At 41.2% G+C, this 16,616-nt stretch overlaps 1 protein-coding gene and 1 long non-coding RNA gene across 5 annotated transcripts in view; one reads left to right on the top strand and one right to left on the bottom strand.

The window, feature by feature from the left end:
• Window positions 1-15,758, bottom strand: part of usp15 (ubiquitin specific peptidase 15) — a 28,773-nt gene extending 13,015 nt beyond the window's left edge. Inside the window, exons 1-8 of one of the 4 annotated variants that reach the window (XM_082509769.1) lie at window positions 15,629-15,752; window positions 14,795-14,922; window positions 14,381-14,511; window positions 12,190-12,316; window positions 11,129-11,274; window positions 9,328-9,389; window positions 6,438-6,532; window positions 5,676-6,296 (exon numbers count right to left, since the gene is read on the bottom strand). In XM_082509769.1, the coding sequence (XP_082365895.1) occupies window positions 6,442-6,532; window positions 9,328-9,389; window positions 11,129-11,274; window positions 12,190-12,316; window positions 14,381-14,511; window positions 14,795-14,922; window positions 15,629-15,717 (774 nt within the window). In that variant the 5' untranslated portion in view covers window positions 15,718-15,752 and the 3' untranslated portion in view covers window positions 5,676-6,296; window positions 6,438-6,441. Of the gene's footprint in view, window positions 1-3,691; window positions 3,782-5,675; window positions 6,297-6,437; window positions 6,533-9,327; window positions 9,390-11,128; window positions 11,275-12,189; window positions 12,317-14,380; window positions 14,512-14,794; window positions 14,923-15,628 lie in introns of those variants that run through there. The other 3 variants (XM_082509766.1, XM_082509768.1, XM_082509767.1) reach the window with 3 other exon arrangements.
• Window positions 4,386-5,665, top strand: LOC309691823. Its single transcript, XR_014272126.1, has 3 exons — window positions 4,386-4,578; window positions 5,274-5,362; window positions 5,564-5,665. It is a non-coding gene; the product is annotated as an uncharacterized lncRNA (long non-coding RNA).
• Window positions 15,759-16,616: the final 858 nt, after the last annotated feature.

The raw sequence follows: 16,616 nt of genomic DNA, 5'->3' as shown, positions 1-16,616 counted from the left end.
CTGCATGTCCGCACGAAACTAGACAGCCAGCAGCTTCGATGGGGTTTTCTTGGGTCCCTTGTATGAAAAGTTTGGGTATCTGAGATCAGAAAGGACGGTCCGGCTCCAGTTTTGACTGTTGAGTCTTAGTCTTAACTCAGCTCAAGCCAATCCAGCTCCAGAAGCAGTTTGAATAGTCCAGGTGAAGTTTAGGCCTGAATCTGATTCCAAGTCCAGCACAGGCCAACCTTTAAAACTGTACAATTCAATGCACACGAAAGCACACATTCTGGTCTGTCTTAGAGTTAACTGGTCAGCTCCCCTCTCCTCAATTCTCCCAGTCTTCTTGTTCGGGCTCAATCGCCTGTCATCTCGTTATCCTCTCTGCTTCAATTCGTTTCCCCCCCCCGTCCTATGCCGTCCTGTCCTCTGCTCCTCCCTCTGGCCTGCCTGCTGCTCTCTGCTGCTCTACGGCTACCAGCAGATATTTATAGCAGCAGCAACAGCAGCAGCAGCAGCAGCAAGGATGCTCAAGACTGCTGCTGCTGGAGGTAGAGGTGCACAGAGAAAGAGGGAGGGCGGGAGAAGCAAAGAGAATGGGGGGGAGGGGCGGACAGTACAAGGGGGGAGAGGATGACAGAAGAGAAATGAGATGGGGATGGAGGAAGCAGCTGATCCACTGCATCCAGCTGAGGCTGCAGTATTCACAGGACCAACTCACATTTACAGAGAGGAGTCGAGACATACATACAAAGACACATTAACACAATCATGCCAGCACGTAATTTATCCCATTTTCTCACACTAGCATGCATATATCACTGTTCTCACTTTACTCTGCACACTAGCACAAATTCCTGCTCTTTTTTTCCTTCTTTTGCTGGTAAAACACAACCTCTGACACTCTGGACTAAGTAAATCACACTTTGACACACCCTTCTTTCATCCTCTTTAATATGTCATGGCTGTCTCCATGAGAGGTTTGAAAGGGGATGATCTAAATAAATAAACTCCAACCCAGAGAAAGAAGTGGTTTTTTAATCATCAGGGGCAGTATGTGTGTACAGGCAGGCGATGAGAAGGTGAGAAGTGGGAACAGATGAAACGTATTCTGAAGGTCACTCAGACTGCAGAACATGTGCATCGCAATGAGCTCGGAGGAAAGGAGAGGTAAAGGGATCAAAAGACACAGAGGGAGAGAGTGAGTGTGTGAGAGGAGCAGAGACTGGCTGCCAGAATCAGGGGACGCTACCTCGCAGGACGGTGACACTTAATGCAGTTGCAGAGCATCACTTGCTGAGGCTAAACCGACCAGGCCGAAACCACAGAATCAAAAAGACAAGGGTTATGTAATATGGGAACACTTCATATGAAAGGGGAAAAATTAATTAAAAAAAAAAAAAATCCCTATGTATAATTCAGAGAGAAAAAAAATGACAGCGCTGCTACCAGAGTGAATCAGGGACAGGAGAGCTGCTGAGAGTAAAGATCCAATTTCCCCAAGTCACCCACTCTGTGCATTCAACAATCCATCGACTGTGCAGAAAAAGATGCATCGGCTGTGGCAAAAATGTGCAACTATGCTTCAAGTACAAGTCAGACGTGCGAGCTGAAAAAATGTCTGAGAAAGTATTTTATGATTGTGATACTTTTACGAATTCAAAGAAAGGCTCAGTTGATTTTAACACCTTCATTCTTTGTCAATATTGATTTTTAAGGTGGCCAAGCCTGTGACTACCATTTCTGCATTTCAACAGTACTGAGAAATGTGATGCACAATGTCTATTATCTACCACGCGCAGGCACACACACACACACACACACACACACACACACACACACACACTCCAGCATGCAGTAAATCACACGCATTTCATGAAGGGAGGGAACAGTGAACAGTGTCCACTGGACAGCAAAGGCAGTAAGCTCCACCCACAGAGTGTATGTGTATCTTTTGGACATGGCTGAGAGAGCCTCTGGGTCAAACAATACACAACAAACAATATATTTAGGCAAGAGTTCAATATTCTCAACACGTAGGCTAGCAGTAGAGCTGCATGACTGGGCATAAACTGAATTTCTTTTTGGAGAGTAATGCATTCACTTGTTAACCAAGTTGCATTTTACACTGGGACACAAAGAAAACAAGACTATAATTTTCCATTGTGTCAAAAGCACAGAAACTGCTTTCTGTTAAACTGCCGTCACAGATTGCAGAGCATTACACAAAAAAAAAAAAAAAAAAAAGCCTTAAGAGGGCAGTATATGCTGGAATTTAAATTTAGGGTACAAGGCTAGTCTAAATGTAAGAAACTGCTCTGTTTGGCTAACATTAGCACAGCTAATCATTCAGTTACAGGTTGGCTTGAATGGGTATGACAAGACAATGCTCCTGGCATGTGGAGGGTGGAGTGCTAATTATTCTACAGCCACCAGGCAGTAGTACCCTGTAGCTGTAGCATAATCAGCTTAACATAGTAGTATTTCTGGCGCCATTTCCCAGGTTAGCTACAATGGCATTGCAAGCTGACTTATGTTATTTATTTATTTTGATTTTTTTTTTTAACTAAATGCAGAAAGGAAGATCCAAAGTTATGAAAAAGCAGATTCCACCCAAATTCAATTGCCTGATGAGTCAGACAGTTTTTGGCAACTGCGGTCTATGCTTCAGGAAATGAAGACTGATGAAATGAGCAGTCATGTCAGTTTTAGCAAACAAATGCAAAGATTCTGTCCAAGTCTCTGTGAAGTTTGTGGATATGGGCATAGTTTTAATAAGAGGCCACATGCAGACTCCCCTCAGGACTATCAGCCACAAAGAGGCTGCAGGTATTAGAAAGACATTTAAATTAGGAAGTCTAGTCTGCATTACAGATTTATAAATCTTATCAATCACTGAACCCTAGAGTCAGTTATTCCTACTGGAAACTTTATGGTCTTGTACATTATGTGGGAACAGGAGAAAAATCATCTGACATTACCAGCTAATCTACTAGGAACATGAACTTGAAAGTAACTGACTGACAGCATGCTGTCGTGTTGTATTTAAACAAATGTTCAAGGTTTAAGTTTTTAATTTTCCTGAAAGACATATTTAGATGTAGTCTGGTGTTAAATCAAATAACATACAGAAGCAAAACCTCGTGGAATGTTGCTAGATGAAATAACCACCACATTAGCCCAAATCATGCAACCACAGCTAGCCAGTGCCATCATCAATTGGAAAATAGATTTGCAAATTTGAGTAATATAATCAGAAGCTGAGTAAGGCACCCAGAGGCTTTGTTGTTAATAGAAAGAGAGTCTACTGTCACTGAAGAAATTCTAAGAGATCAGTCCAACGCAAGCGCCCTTCCCCCCTCTTTTCTATCAGCTCTTACAGCTGAAAATGCATCATCAGGAGATTTAGAACACCCAAATTACAACCAGAGATAGACCTGTACAAAACAGAGTTAGATGAATTTCATAGTGAGAAGCTACAAACAGCTTCAGTAATGGAATTATGGAATGAGTCTAAACAGAACTGATAAAAGAGTCAAGAAAAAGTTTACATAAGTTAAAAGCAACAAATTTTTAAGCCAATTCCTTCCAGCATTCTGGCGACTTCAGCGTGAAGTTCTGTCCTGAACTCCAGGCTGCACATCAGGCTCCATCTCTGGCTGTTCCCATCCAAACCCACCCCTCTGCTATTCAACCCACAACTATGCCTTACTTCCTGCTGTTGAAGCTGCTGTTATGATTGTTTGTGAGAGATGAAGGCGAGATCTTTGGCAAAGCAGAGAGATTGGAAGCACCAGATGACCTTCAAAAGATAAAGAATAGATCATGAATTAGAGTGGAAAATAAGGAGCTGTTCCAGAAAGCTGAGTGCCGATCAAATTAAACAGCGATGAAACAAAATAAACGGAGTGATATGTCAGTAGGGATGGGTACCGGTGTCCGGTGCCGTTCTGACATAAACGGTAGTAACCAGAACGAAAAGCAGCGCACATTTCGGTGCTTTATTTCGGTGCTTTTTTTTCCTGAGCTGTGATACACTTCTAGCCAATCATTTTACGTTTCCGAGGATAGTAGGCGGGTCCAGGTATGTACGTTCTTTTAGAGCAGAGCTACTATGGAATCAGAACGATGCCAACTTGAAACGAAACCGAAAAAAATATTGAAACCGAAAAAAAAATATTGTAACTGAAATAAATGTACTGAAAAATCTTGTATTGAAACAGAAAAAAAAATTGATAGTGAAAAACAATTAATTGAAACTGCAATTTTTTTGTTTTCGCTTACAATTTTTTTTTTCAGTTTCAATCCATATTTCAGTTTCACTCTGCTGGCACTGGTTTGGCGTCCGGGGGCGCGCTGAGGGGCGGGGATTCCGACCCGCATGTATTTGCATATATTATAATGCTGACCAATGACTGGAGAAAACACTGACGACGCGGCTGCGGTCACGGACAAAGTTGCACGTGTCTGTTCGGAAATGGCAGATGCTGAGAGGTTCAGGTTTACATTACCGACTATTTCAAAGTGACAGCCTGAGGTGTTCTTCAGTAAATTGGACTACCGGACAGGAGGACCTGAGGCCCCACAGCATTATTTTTGGTAAGTTAAATGTGTTTGTAAGCTAATCCGTAATTTAGGTCCTTAGCTAGCTACCTAGCCAGCTAAGGAACTAGCTAGCTAAGATGAGCACTCGGCTGTTGGGGAAACTTGTTTTGTAAAGTTCGTTTAGCTAACCCGTGCAGGTGAATGAATTTACCCTGACTAAAGAAATCAAGAGAAACGCACCGGGCTGCTCGGTGACTAACCACGGTTACTGTACTTTTATTATGAGTATTATACTGTAAGAGCAACAGGCTGGACTCTGCTTCTGCTCCTGTGCAGAGCTGATTATTAAATATGTGCAAACAGCAGCATGTTTTCTGTCGCTTTCCACTTGTGGAACGACATTAACGCCAATTTTAAAAACCTGGCACTTCAGTAACCCCTCATTAGTCAATAGCTACGGATTAAATAGCAAAGCCCGATACTTATGTACTGAAACCAACTACTTCCGCTTGTCAGCTTAAGTTAAAATGTTACATTTTTCCTCTGATTACTTTTTTAGCTTTTTTTTTTTTGAGTTTGTTACAAATATTCAGGTTAAAAAACTGTCCGAATTATTTTTAATGAATTATGTTCACAAAGTCACATGTGCAATACTCTGTACAGCTTGCGTCCTTTAGGACAAATAATTTGAAACATTAATATTTCTTGTTCAATACTGAGCTGATAACACCTCTGTATGTTGTGACCAGGATGCAGCAGCAGACTGAACCTCGACTGAAACCTGCTCCATCATCTCATCTTTGCAGATGTCCATTTATAAAGCATCAACAACTCAAAGGTAAACATGATATTAGAAAATGTGTTAGTATATAAGGCCTTTAAAACAACTAAAAAATAAACAGCTGTTGGCAGAACTGTAGGACTGAACAACTTCAGATTCCGAGTGTGTGAGGACAGAGAAGGATCAGCTCTATTTCAGATTTGAGAGATAAACTTTATATTTCAGTTTGTGATGATTCTGTTCTGTTTGTGATTACAGGAGCCGTCCTCAGATTCAGACCTCAGCACCACCCAGTGACAGCAGACAGATCATCCTATAGCTTCAATCTTTGTAGTAACTCCAAAATTAACTGAAGAAAACAGTACAAAGGTTAAAGTACCACATGTGCTGTCAGTGAAAGCTGCAGCTGTTTTATTGATAAATTTAAAGACAAAAGGATTAATCACCCCTGTAACTGTGTCACTATACATCAGCATTAACAGTACCTCAGTTTGGTGTTTCAGAAAACTGCTGATCTCAGACCTGCACAACTTCTGTTTTAAACACTGAATGTACTCAGCTACATGAAGAGCACATGATGTTTTCTCTGACACAATTAAATAAAACCTGATTAAAGTCAAAGGTTGTTACTTGTATTTGAACTAAAAACTTGTGATCTGGAATTCTTTCACTGTTTTTTGACAATAGTGTGTTATTTATCATAAAGTAATTCAGAGTCATTCATACCAGAGTAACCAGAGAGCACAACATATATTTAACTTTCTACAGGACTTAAAGATATTCCTCTGAGGATTATCTGAGTACTTCTAACATTACACAAAGCAAAGGTCTCCATCAGTGTTCATGAAATGCTGGGTTCATCCTTCTTGTGAGGGAGCTGCTGGTGAAGATCACGAGCCCTGCTTGATCCCGGCGATGAGTTTCAGTCTTCCTGGTGTTTATGAAATGATGCCTCTCACTGTGGGTCAACAGAACATCTGGCACAGGACAGCTGTAATGAAAGAAATTGAAGAAGTTTTGAAGAAAAAAAAAAATCTTGGAAATGCCCTATATGTGAGAAGCAGATTTTGTATTTACTTTTCTTTTGCCAATCAAAATAACAAAGTATAATTTTCACCATACAATTACTAACCTTGTCATCTCCTGGACTGTCTGTTTTGGGCTCTGGGCTTGTCCTTCCCAGCACTCATGAGACTGCTTTGCTGCACTGTGGTATGAGGTGCTAACCTGTTGACAGTGTTGGGAAGGTTAATTTTAAAATGTATTCCACCAAAGATTATAGAAGTAATGTATTCTGAATACTTTACAACTACATGGATGTACTATTGCTGTGTGATTTATTACTATTACTGAAGGCTACTCGCCATACCAATACCAAGTAGATGTTAAAATCATAATATAAATGAGTAACAGTAGGTGGACATTAGGTAAGGCTGCACTTTTTGCTGTGATCTCGTATAGAAAACTATCCCACGCGTATATAAAACAGGTCCGCGGCTCCGAACTGTAGTAAAGGGACCTCTGGCTAATACGTCGGCCTCGTGTCGGGCTCGTAGCTGAAAACTAGCTTTACTTTGTTGTCTGGGTCAACTCTGCTTGCGAGAGACAGAGAGAGGCGTTGAAAGGCTGCTCCAATGGAGCTTATTGTTTCAGAGGAAAACACGAACACAGTGTACAGTCGAGTCTTAATAGCTTACTTACAGCTGGGCTTGTCAGGCACTCTTTTTGGCTGCAGTGGTTATTATGTTTACATGCTTCCAGCTCCCGTTTCTGCTCCGTGGCAGCTCGTACTTTTCCTTTCTCTCCCTCCCTCGCTCACAGACACATAACGGGTATGGCAGTCCATTCTCCCTGCAGCACAGACTACACTGCCCATGAGGCTACATTGTTTAGGGCGATGCCTGTAACACTGCTATTGCCTTCATATTAAATCATTTTTGTATAATAATTTTTAGAGGCTCTTATTGCGCGTTTTGTTTGGGTTTCCACCGGCGTGGAATTACCAAAAATTGAGAGACCATTGCCTAACATATGAAACAGGAAAATACCGCCATGTAATCCACTTATTTCAACAAACTAACTGTATTCTCAATATCACCTATTGAACGGTAACTGTAACAGATACATTTACTCATATTTTGTATTTTAAATACGTAACTCCGGTGCATGTATTACGTTACTGCCCAACACTGCCTGTTGATGAGATCTTGTGCTGTTCCTAAAACACCGGCCTCCAACTCCTACAGAGACACGGGTGTCCCTAAATTTAGCAAATATTAGCTTCAGGCTAGCTTGCTACGACGAATAGGCTAATACCAGCATTTTACCACACCAGATGTAGCTAAAAAAAACTAAACTAATGTCCAGTCCAATGGGACAGCAAGGAAAGATGACAAAAAATGATTACTTACTTGCGGTTTGGAGGGTCAAGCTGAAATTGAAGCAGCCATTGAAAGACGGGAAGAGAGAAAGATGGCAGCTTGGTCAGCACTAGTGACCTCTATATAGCAAATACATGCGGGCCGGAATCCGCGCCCCCGGACGCCAAAACAGTGCCAACAGATTGAAACCGAAAAAAATGGATTGAAACTGAAAAAAAAAAAAATTATAAGCGAAAACAAAAAAATTACAGTTTCAATTAATTGTTTTTCACTATCAATTTTTTTCGGTTTCAATACAAGATTTTTCAGTACATTTATTTCAGTTACAATATATTTTTTCAGTTTCAATATTTTTTTCGGTTTCGTTTCAAGGTGGCATCGTTCTGATTCCATAAGCTACAGATTAAAAATGCCCAAGGCGAAGCGGTCAAAAGTCTGGCTGTACTTCACAGCAAATTATGCAAACTCAGCAGCCTGCAACAAGTGCTTTAAGCTGATACTGTGATACTGTCAAAGGAGGGAACACCTCGAATCCGATGAAACACCTGGCGACGCATAGCGTTTTTTTTTTTTTAAAGCCAAGAAATGCGCTGTATTTGATAGCTTGCTGCGAGACCTCACACCGAGCGCATCTACTGCGGGTGTGGTGCCTGTTATCAGACCCGGAGTTAGCAACATCCCCAAAAACACGAAGAGGAGAGTCCTGGCCCATAGCCCTGCCAGTGTAGCAGAAATGATGAGGATGATGATGCAGCAGCAGCCGTTCTTCTCTGCGTGAGTAGCTTAATGTTGTTCGTGTGTAATTTACGTTGAGTAGGCTAACCACGTTATTACATTAATGCAGGTAAGGTGAACTAGCAAACATCATCATAGCTACATGCGGCTGTCTTCTGGTTTGATGGCAGATACTCCCTTCACCCTGGCCAAAAAGGCTAAAATGACCAAAGAAAAAGAGGGAAACGGCTAAACATGAGAGGTTTTTGGATAAAGTTTGTGGTTTTTCCATTGTTTAAGCACTGCTTCCAGCCAAGAGTGATATCATATATGCCCCATAGCTGCAGAAAAGGCTAACATTGTTATCTTTTTACAAAAAAAAAAAAAAAACAGCTGAACATGAGAGGTTTTTGGACCAATTTTGTGTTCTCCATTCTTTAAGCACCGGTTTGAGCACCGGCACCGTTTCAAAAGTACCGATTTGGCACCGGTATCGGATAAAACCTAAACGATACCCATCCCTATATGTCAGCAACAAAAGGTCGAGCAAAAAAAGAAGGAAACTCAGGCAAAGTCACAAGGGGCGGAAATCTTTGACGATGATGCAGCGCTGCAGTGATGTGGCAGGGAAACTTTAAAACCAATACACTTTTAATTCTGCAGGTTTTCCAGAGAGGAAGATAATGGCAAGATCGATGGGAGAGATCCCCACAGCAGGAAATCTGATGTGGTGTCACATCACATTACTGTTTTTCTTCAAACTGACTACATACAAGTTATCTGCCATTCAATAATACTTTGCTTACGTGTAGCTTTTAGTAAAGTGACAGTATTGTTAGAGTACAAAGTAGGAATCTGATTCCATTACTGTGGTACAACTCATTAGAGCCAAAGAAATGTAAGCCAGGCAGTGTGTCATTCACTCACTTGGGTGCCGTGGAGCCTCGGGGCCATGTGCCATCCTCGCTCTTCTGCTCTATTACGAGAACCTGCGGGAGAAGGCAGAAAGAAAAGAGGGATCCATCTGCTTCCACTACTTTAAACACACCAGACATTTGAAATTCTACTCTGTGTCCAAGTGTTATTGGCTTGCTTTATCTGAATTTATCTTCCCAACAAGTCAAAGATCCCCGATTTGATCTCACACAAATCCCTTTAGCGTCATTCGGAGTGGCTGTAGCTCAGGTGGCAGAGCAGGTCAGCCATTAACCAGAAGGTCAGTGGTTCGATCCCAGGCTGCCTCCTGGCTGCATGCCAAATATTCTTGGGCAAGATATCCCATGTTTGCCTACTGGTGGTGGTCAGAGGGCCCGGTGGCACCAGTGTCCGGCAGCCTCGCCTCTGTCAGTGCGCCACAGGGCAGCTGTGGCTACAATGTAGCTGCCATCACCAGTGTGCGAATGTGTATATGACTGAATGTAGTGTGAAGCGCTTTGGGGTCCTTAGGGACTAGAAAAGCGCTATACAAATGCAGGCCATTTACCATTTACCATAAAATTCTCCCCAATGGAATACGTGGAGCTACCCCTGTGGTGAATCCTTGTGACAAAGCATTGGCTGAAAGTAGCTATTATATTTTATATGTGACAGCTTTAGAATCCATTTGTGGCAGCAGGGTGGAGTACTGGTGTGTAAGGTCATGACTATGCAGAAGAAGGCACACCCACACTTTAGAAAAAAGTAAAAGATATTGTAGACAAGGTGCCTCTAAATATGTAGAGAAATGTCACCAGGTTTGTCCCACAGACGGACCTCCAACTCTGGCGTCATGACCCAAGTTGTCAACAGAGGTCCTTGTTTTGTTCTGCAGCGTTGATGAGTTTACTGTAGCAACAAATAAAGCAGTTCTTCACTTGGTGCAGGTTTTAATTAAAGAGGCTTTCAAAAACAGCAGAACAGTGACTGCTGTTACCAGATTCAATCCAGGACAATTTCAAAATAACTGGTGACATGACTGCAGATAACATCACTCTTATATAAAAACTGTGAAATACTTGAGTCTCCAAGCATACTCTTATTCTACCTGTCCAGCCTCTCCAAGTCCTGCCTATCAGTGGGAAACACTGAATACCATTACTGGGTTAACGTGATTGTAGCAGCAGCAGGTAAGTAGGACAACCCAGTGATGCCTGCTGAGTCACTGCAGCCACATGTTTAAATTAATAAATATGTAAAGTCCGCAGTCAGTTTGATGTCAGGTTCTATGCGCGAAAATTCTAGTTCATGAGCCGGCCTCAAACTAGCTTTACTATAAGGTCTTTAAAGTTGAATCTTAATTTCAGGAGTTCAAGTGTTCTAACTTACAGGCCTTTTTCTTGCAACAGCTAGAAAAAGGCTAAACAACACAATCTTGTGGTTTTCCATTATCTGCAATAGCTGTTTATTTTAATTTTAGATAGGAGGAGCAGAGACAAAAAGAATGGATGGATCAACAAAAATAACCTCTTGGATGCAGATTCCAAGTAGATCAAGAAAAGACAAGTTTTCTGATATGACCTGAAAAAGTACTCGTATCTGCCAAACAATACGAGGGAAACCATATCCAACGGAAACTAGAACTAAAACATCTTTTCCTGAGCTCAGGAATGACGGTCTATAGAGCAAGCCATATTCTTACACATCTGACAATTTTCTGAAATATCTTGCCTCTCTTGATAAAAAGGAACCCTCCAGATCCAAATTCTTCTCACATAGTGAGAATTTGAGAAAAGAGTGGAAAAGTTCAAACCTGTCCTTGGTAGAGGCCGGCATCTTGGATGGTGCTGTCAGGTTTGTTGAGAGGCTCAAAGGTGTTGCTCATGTACCTGTTCCACAGCCTGGTCTCCTTCTCATCAGGGATGCTGAACAGCTTCCTCATTTCCTTCTCAATCATATCTACAAACACATTAGCAAAAAGATGCAGTCAACACTGTGCTGTTTAAAAAAAAAAAAAAAAAGGCATGACACTCATGTGCACAAACAAAATGTGAAATAAAACAACCATACAAAAAAAAAAAAACAAAAAAAAAAACCAACAACTCCATCATCTACATCAATAGAATAAAGTAAATATTTACTTGGACACAGTTATTCAAAAACAACATGAGCAGAGTGTTAAGTTCATGTGTTTGAATGCACGCAGGAGGTGATTCTAATATCTGAAATCCCAAGGATATATTTAGATCTATGTTGTATATCATTTGTGCATCCAAGAATGTTTTCCTGGCTCAGAATGAGAATTAGTGGGGTGACCATGCACATAAACACAATTCTGTATTTCTAATCTTCGCACTTTACTGTTATCTAACTCGATAAACAAAAATGTCAATCACGCTTGAGTAAATAATTTTGAAAACACAAAATTTATTCCATTTCCATTTTATTTTCTTTAGCTCTGGCTGGGGGGCACAGCCTGCTGAATTATAAACAACAACAGAAACAAAACAACAGTTTTTACTTCATGTTTCAATGCAAGGATACAATAGCTAGTATCCATACACTGGCAAACAATATGGCATTTACTAGCGTGTATCTGTTGTGTCACAACTGCATAATACTTACAAAAAACAAACAACAACAAAACAAAAAAACACTTAGTCTTATGTACAAGATTTCTTTGTTTCCCCTGCAGCAAAAAGGGGAAATAAATCATCATGTGGCAACAATAGTTGGAAAAACAATTAATTTAAACACAAATACCACAAACAGTAAATGTATTTATATATAATTAGTGTGAAATGTGAACTGAGATCCAAGGAACTCTGGAACTCTGCGGAAACCAGTGCTTACTACTGCTTAGGCAGTGCCTACCTATTGTGTCAGCTTTACTGAAGCGTTTGGTGATCACATTGTCCATATTGCTGTCTTCACAGAGCTTCAGCTCGGTCAGGTACACTTCTACCTTGCAGTGCTTCACAAACATACCCTGTTCAACCACCTGCAAAAAGAGGATGATTATCAATTTACTGCTTTAAACCATGATTATCTAATGTTAAATTACTACGCAAAGAATGAGGGACACGGGCCTAATTCATGAGTAACCCTGTATGGTTTTGGGCTGTCCCACACAAAAAGATCAATGTAAAAGAACCGTGTAGATAACTCAGAAATGATTGCCTTAGAGAAGTCTAACGTTTGCACTTACAACGGAACATAAAATTTAACTGTGTAAAAATCTCACAATCTAACCGTCCACTAATCAGCCAACAGGAATGTAGCACTACATTACACCACAGACAACAGTAACAAGTCAGGCTGAACAGACAGAAGTAAAACATGAAAAACTAAATGTTTAAGATTCCAACATAGATGCAAGCTTGGCTCAGTCATGCCAGCAGAAGCCTTTGACTGTATGATGTTTGTCCAATTGTTATCATGGCTGAGCTTACCTTTGACAGAAGTTTAGGCACCCAAAAAGAAACCGTGACACCAAGCTGGCAAAAATAATCATGATGCAACCCTTATCTCATGTTTATCAAATTCCTGCAAGACTGAAAGAAAACTCCTAAGTTTAACGTGCTAGAAAATGCTTAACAAAATGGATAACAAAGCACACTAAGTTCTGCTGCGCTGGTCTCTACTCATCTGGAGTCCTGATACTTCACAGTCAGGGTGAAGTGCCTAAATTAGCAGCACCTCGTGGAAACAGCTGAGGGGTCCCAGCCTATTTATTTCACCCCTGAGCCCCTCCAGCACACAGACACTCACGCTACTAAACTGCAAAAGTCCTTCACACACAGCTTAGACTCTCTCAGCACCACAACCCTCCCCTACTCAAGGCTCTCGGTGGGCTAGTACACCTCAGCGCACAACCCATCTGTGAGCTCAGTCAACGTCCAACTCACCACCAAGCTCTGACACATTTTCTCAAATCAAAGCCGAGCCAAAACCATTTAGGCCACCCACGCCGCTTCTCCTATACTGGTTTGCCTCTCCTCGCACTCCTTTGAAAAGCTTACGCGCTGCTTCTCTTAGTGTGACCTCAGCTGGCATTCCTCCGCTTGGAAAACAAGGACGCAGGAGCTCTCCACCATTGTTGGCAATCAAACCACAAGTGGAAAGCGGAAGGAGCCACAGTGTCACACCAATGACTACAATCCTACAGTTCCCCCCAGCATAATCCCCACCCTCAAGTTGACAATATAGAAACAACAGGGTAAAAAGAAGAAGAAAACCTCCTTCATGTTGTGTCTCGCAGATCGCTCCATGTAGCTTTTCAGTCATCCAGAACGTTGCCTGAAAATAGAAACCTTGCAGCTACCCGATACGCCACATGACATACATGGCAAAAGAGGAGGGTCAATGTGGGGGGGGGGGGGGGAGAGACAAGAGACAGACTGATAGATATGGAGAGGGAAGAGGAAGTGCTTCCAGCAGCCATGATGCCATGACTAGCGAGATTTGAAGAGTTGCTTTGATAGCAAAAGTGCCATCACACACAAGTATTCAACTGTAATCACAAACATATAAGCATTCTTCATTTTTTTTACTCCAGCAAACCTTACATACTCTCATGCTAATATGGAAAAAATAAGCACACATACTGCGTTTCATTCATAAAAGAAATGAATGAAAGGCAACTGTTTTTTTTTTCTTTGTGATAAGTAAACACCCAGTCTTTCACTATTACTTCTGAGATTCTGTGTAGAGTACACAGAGTAAATCTGTGTAAATCTACCTGACCAACCAAATTACATCAAAAATGAATGTAATGGTTAACTATTCTTTGCAGTTCTTTTTGTTAAATATCTGTCATCATAGTCATATACTATTCACTGTTCAGCAACAGTGACACAAGTTCAAAGTTCCTTTTCCAAAAGTGCTGCATGTCTGATTTTCCCCAAACAGCCTTATTAGCACAATGTTCTCCCTTTTACCCCAACACAAGTCACTGTGCACATTAAACCTTCTGATTCTGTATATGAGAAAACAATCTGAGCTGGCAGCAGAACAAATGTTAAAAAATCCATTCATAATCTTATGCTAATAACTGAACCCTTACCTTGCGCGCGATTGGCTCCTGACCCTCTGTGAGTCCATACCAGCTGACGAGTTTATTCCAGCCTTCTGTTGGGACCAGAATGTAGTCAAGCTCATCAATGAGGTGTTCCTTGATGGCGAGCACATCCCCATCTAGAGGGAGGGAGGGTCATACACGTGCAGTTAAACAAGCACATTCTGTGGGTCAACACTTACACTATTGATAACACACAAAGAACAAGGTGAGCTGGAGAGTTTTCTATGACCCCCCTCCAAAGAAAGGCTACTCTCTGGTTAGTAGACAATGTTTTTGTGTGCGTGTATGTCACTTGCCCACGAAGCTAACCTACCAAAAACTGCTTTCCCATACATTTATCATATACTTTTAGAAGGGATAAAATAGAGATATAAAGAGATGGACTATTACTTGACTTACCTTTGAGAAGACCAGAGTTATCAACCGGTCCTGGGTAGACATTCTGGTCTCCCATCTGGTATTTGTCCCAGCTGTCAAATCCCACATATTTCTTCCACTGTTTGAACCAGTGACTGTCCACTAGGTACCTGCAGAGAAAGCAATCAAGATTACAACATCTCTACTAAAAGCAAGATGTGAAAGACAAGAGTTATATAAAAGGGATGGTGGGGTGGGGTGCATTAAACTATTGGGCTATAAACCAGGTTACCTTGAGGCTACCTTGTGGTGAGTACCCGAAACAAATCTGGTTTTGGGAGGCATACATTACACAGACTGACAGTTGTAACAGTAGCTTTTAGCCGCCGTGTTGAGTTCAGATTGCTACAAGCCTAGCCAGCTGGCTCTGTGATTTTGACAGGTGTTTTTTTTTTTTTCGACTCCGCCCTGCTGAAGTCGGGGGATGAACCCACTGACAGGCAAACCGCTTGGATCATCGGCAAGCTAGCCAATTAGCTGATAGCCTGATAACTATCTGTATCACTCAAACGGCATGTAGCCTTCCTTACACATCCACAGAAAATATGTGACACAGTTTTTTGGAAGTGAAGGATATAAACACCAAAATACAGCATATAAGTTTAGTTTAACTGTTTTAAGTCTTAGCGAGAGCTCAACCAGCGCTAGCCTGCCAAGCTGACACATGAAGCTGACAGGCAGCCGTTAGCTAGCTCGGAGCTCACTGTCAACACGGCCCGGCCGTTTTGCTTTCACATCCTCCGTGGGGTTGACAGGCTCAGCAGACCCAGCCCAGAGCCACGCAGTGCCCTTGAAAAGATCACAGTCAATTCTTACCAAGTGTCTCCCTTTCTTAGTTGTGTTTTCAACAGTGTCGCGACCTCTCCTCTTTGGGTATCCAGATCAGCCGCTCCTCCTTCCGCCATCTTTCCTTAGACATTCCCCGGTGCATGGTGGGAAAAAAAGCGGCGCGTCATAGAGGCACGTAGAGAGCGACGCCGCTGCTGCAGCCAATCATCACCGTGGCAGCGTGACACCCAGTGGCAAAATTATTCTAGAAAATGTTTCAAAAGTGCTCCATCATTGTGGATGCACGGGCTTACAGCTGAGAAAGAAACTGTGCCTTTAAAAATAAAGATGAGGGGAAACAATACAAGTGACACTTTTTAACCCTCCGTGAACACTGTAGAAGAGAAAATCACCAAAGAGGCCAATATAAAGAATCTGAAAGTTGAACCATTTATAATATTGCAATTTTGGGAAAAGTACTGTGAAAGCAGAGTTTTATAAACTGCCAGTTACCTCACACTATAACATATCATACACCCGGAAAAGGAAAACAATTAACAAGTGAATGAAGTTCCTGAAGAAAATGTGGTCTGAATGCTGAAAGCTCAGTGATTTGAGTTTTCAAAGCTGGAAAGTAGTTGAATATCTTTAAAATGTACATTAGGAAAGCTGACAAATGACAAAAGAAAAATCTGAATCTGAAAAAAAATATATATATATATATATATATATATATATTTTTTTTTTTTTTTTTTTTTTTTTTTAAACTAACTGTAAACGGTAATCCAACTCTGGAAAGTAACTGAAACTAAACCGGTACCTTTAATAAAATACTTTATACAAGCTAAGCTCTTGCAAAGTCCACAGATGTTATACTTTATCACTTTATAGAACATGACTATATGAAAAAACCCAAAACATATCAGTAAAATCCTGATGTGATTTGTTCGTGATTTGTTCTCCATTTTCATAAAATTGGAGACTTTTGATAGTTATGGACTGATTTTTCTTTTTTAAAATTACATTTGTAGCAGCA

The sequence above is a fragment of the Aulonocara stuartgranti genome (assembly GCF_965226115.1).
Source record: "Aulonocara stuartgranti genome assembly, chromosome: 17".
Classification (NCBI taxonomy): domain Eukaryota; kingdom Metazoa; phylum Chordata; class Actinopteri; order Cichliformes; family Cichlidae; genus Aulonocara; species Aulonocara stuartgranti.
This window is presented reverse-complemented; position numbering and strand designations above follow the sequence as displayed.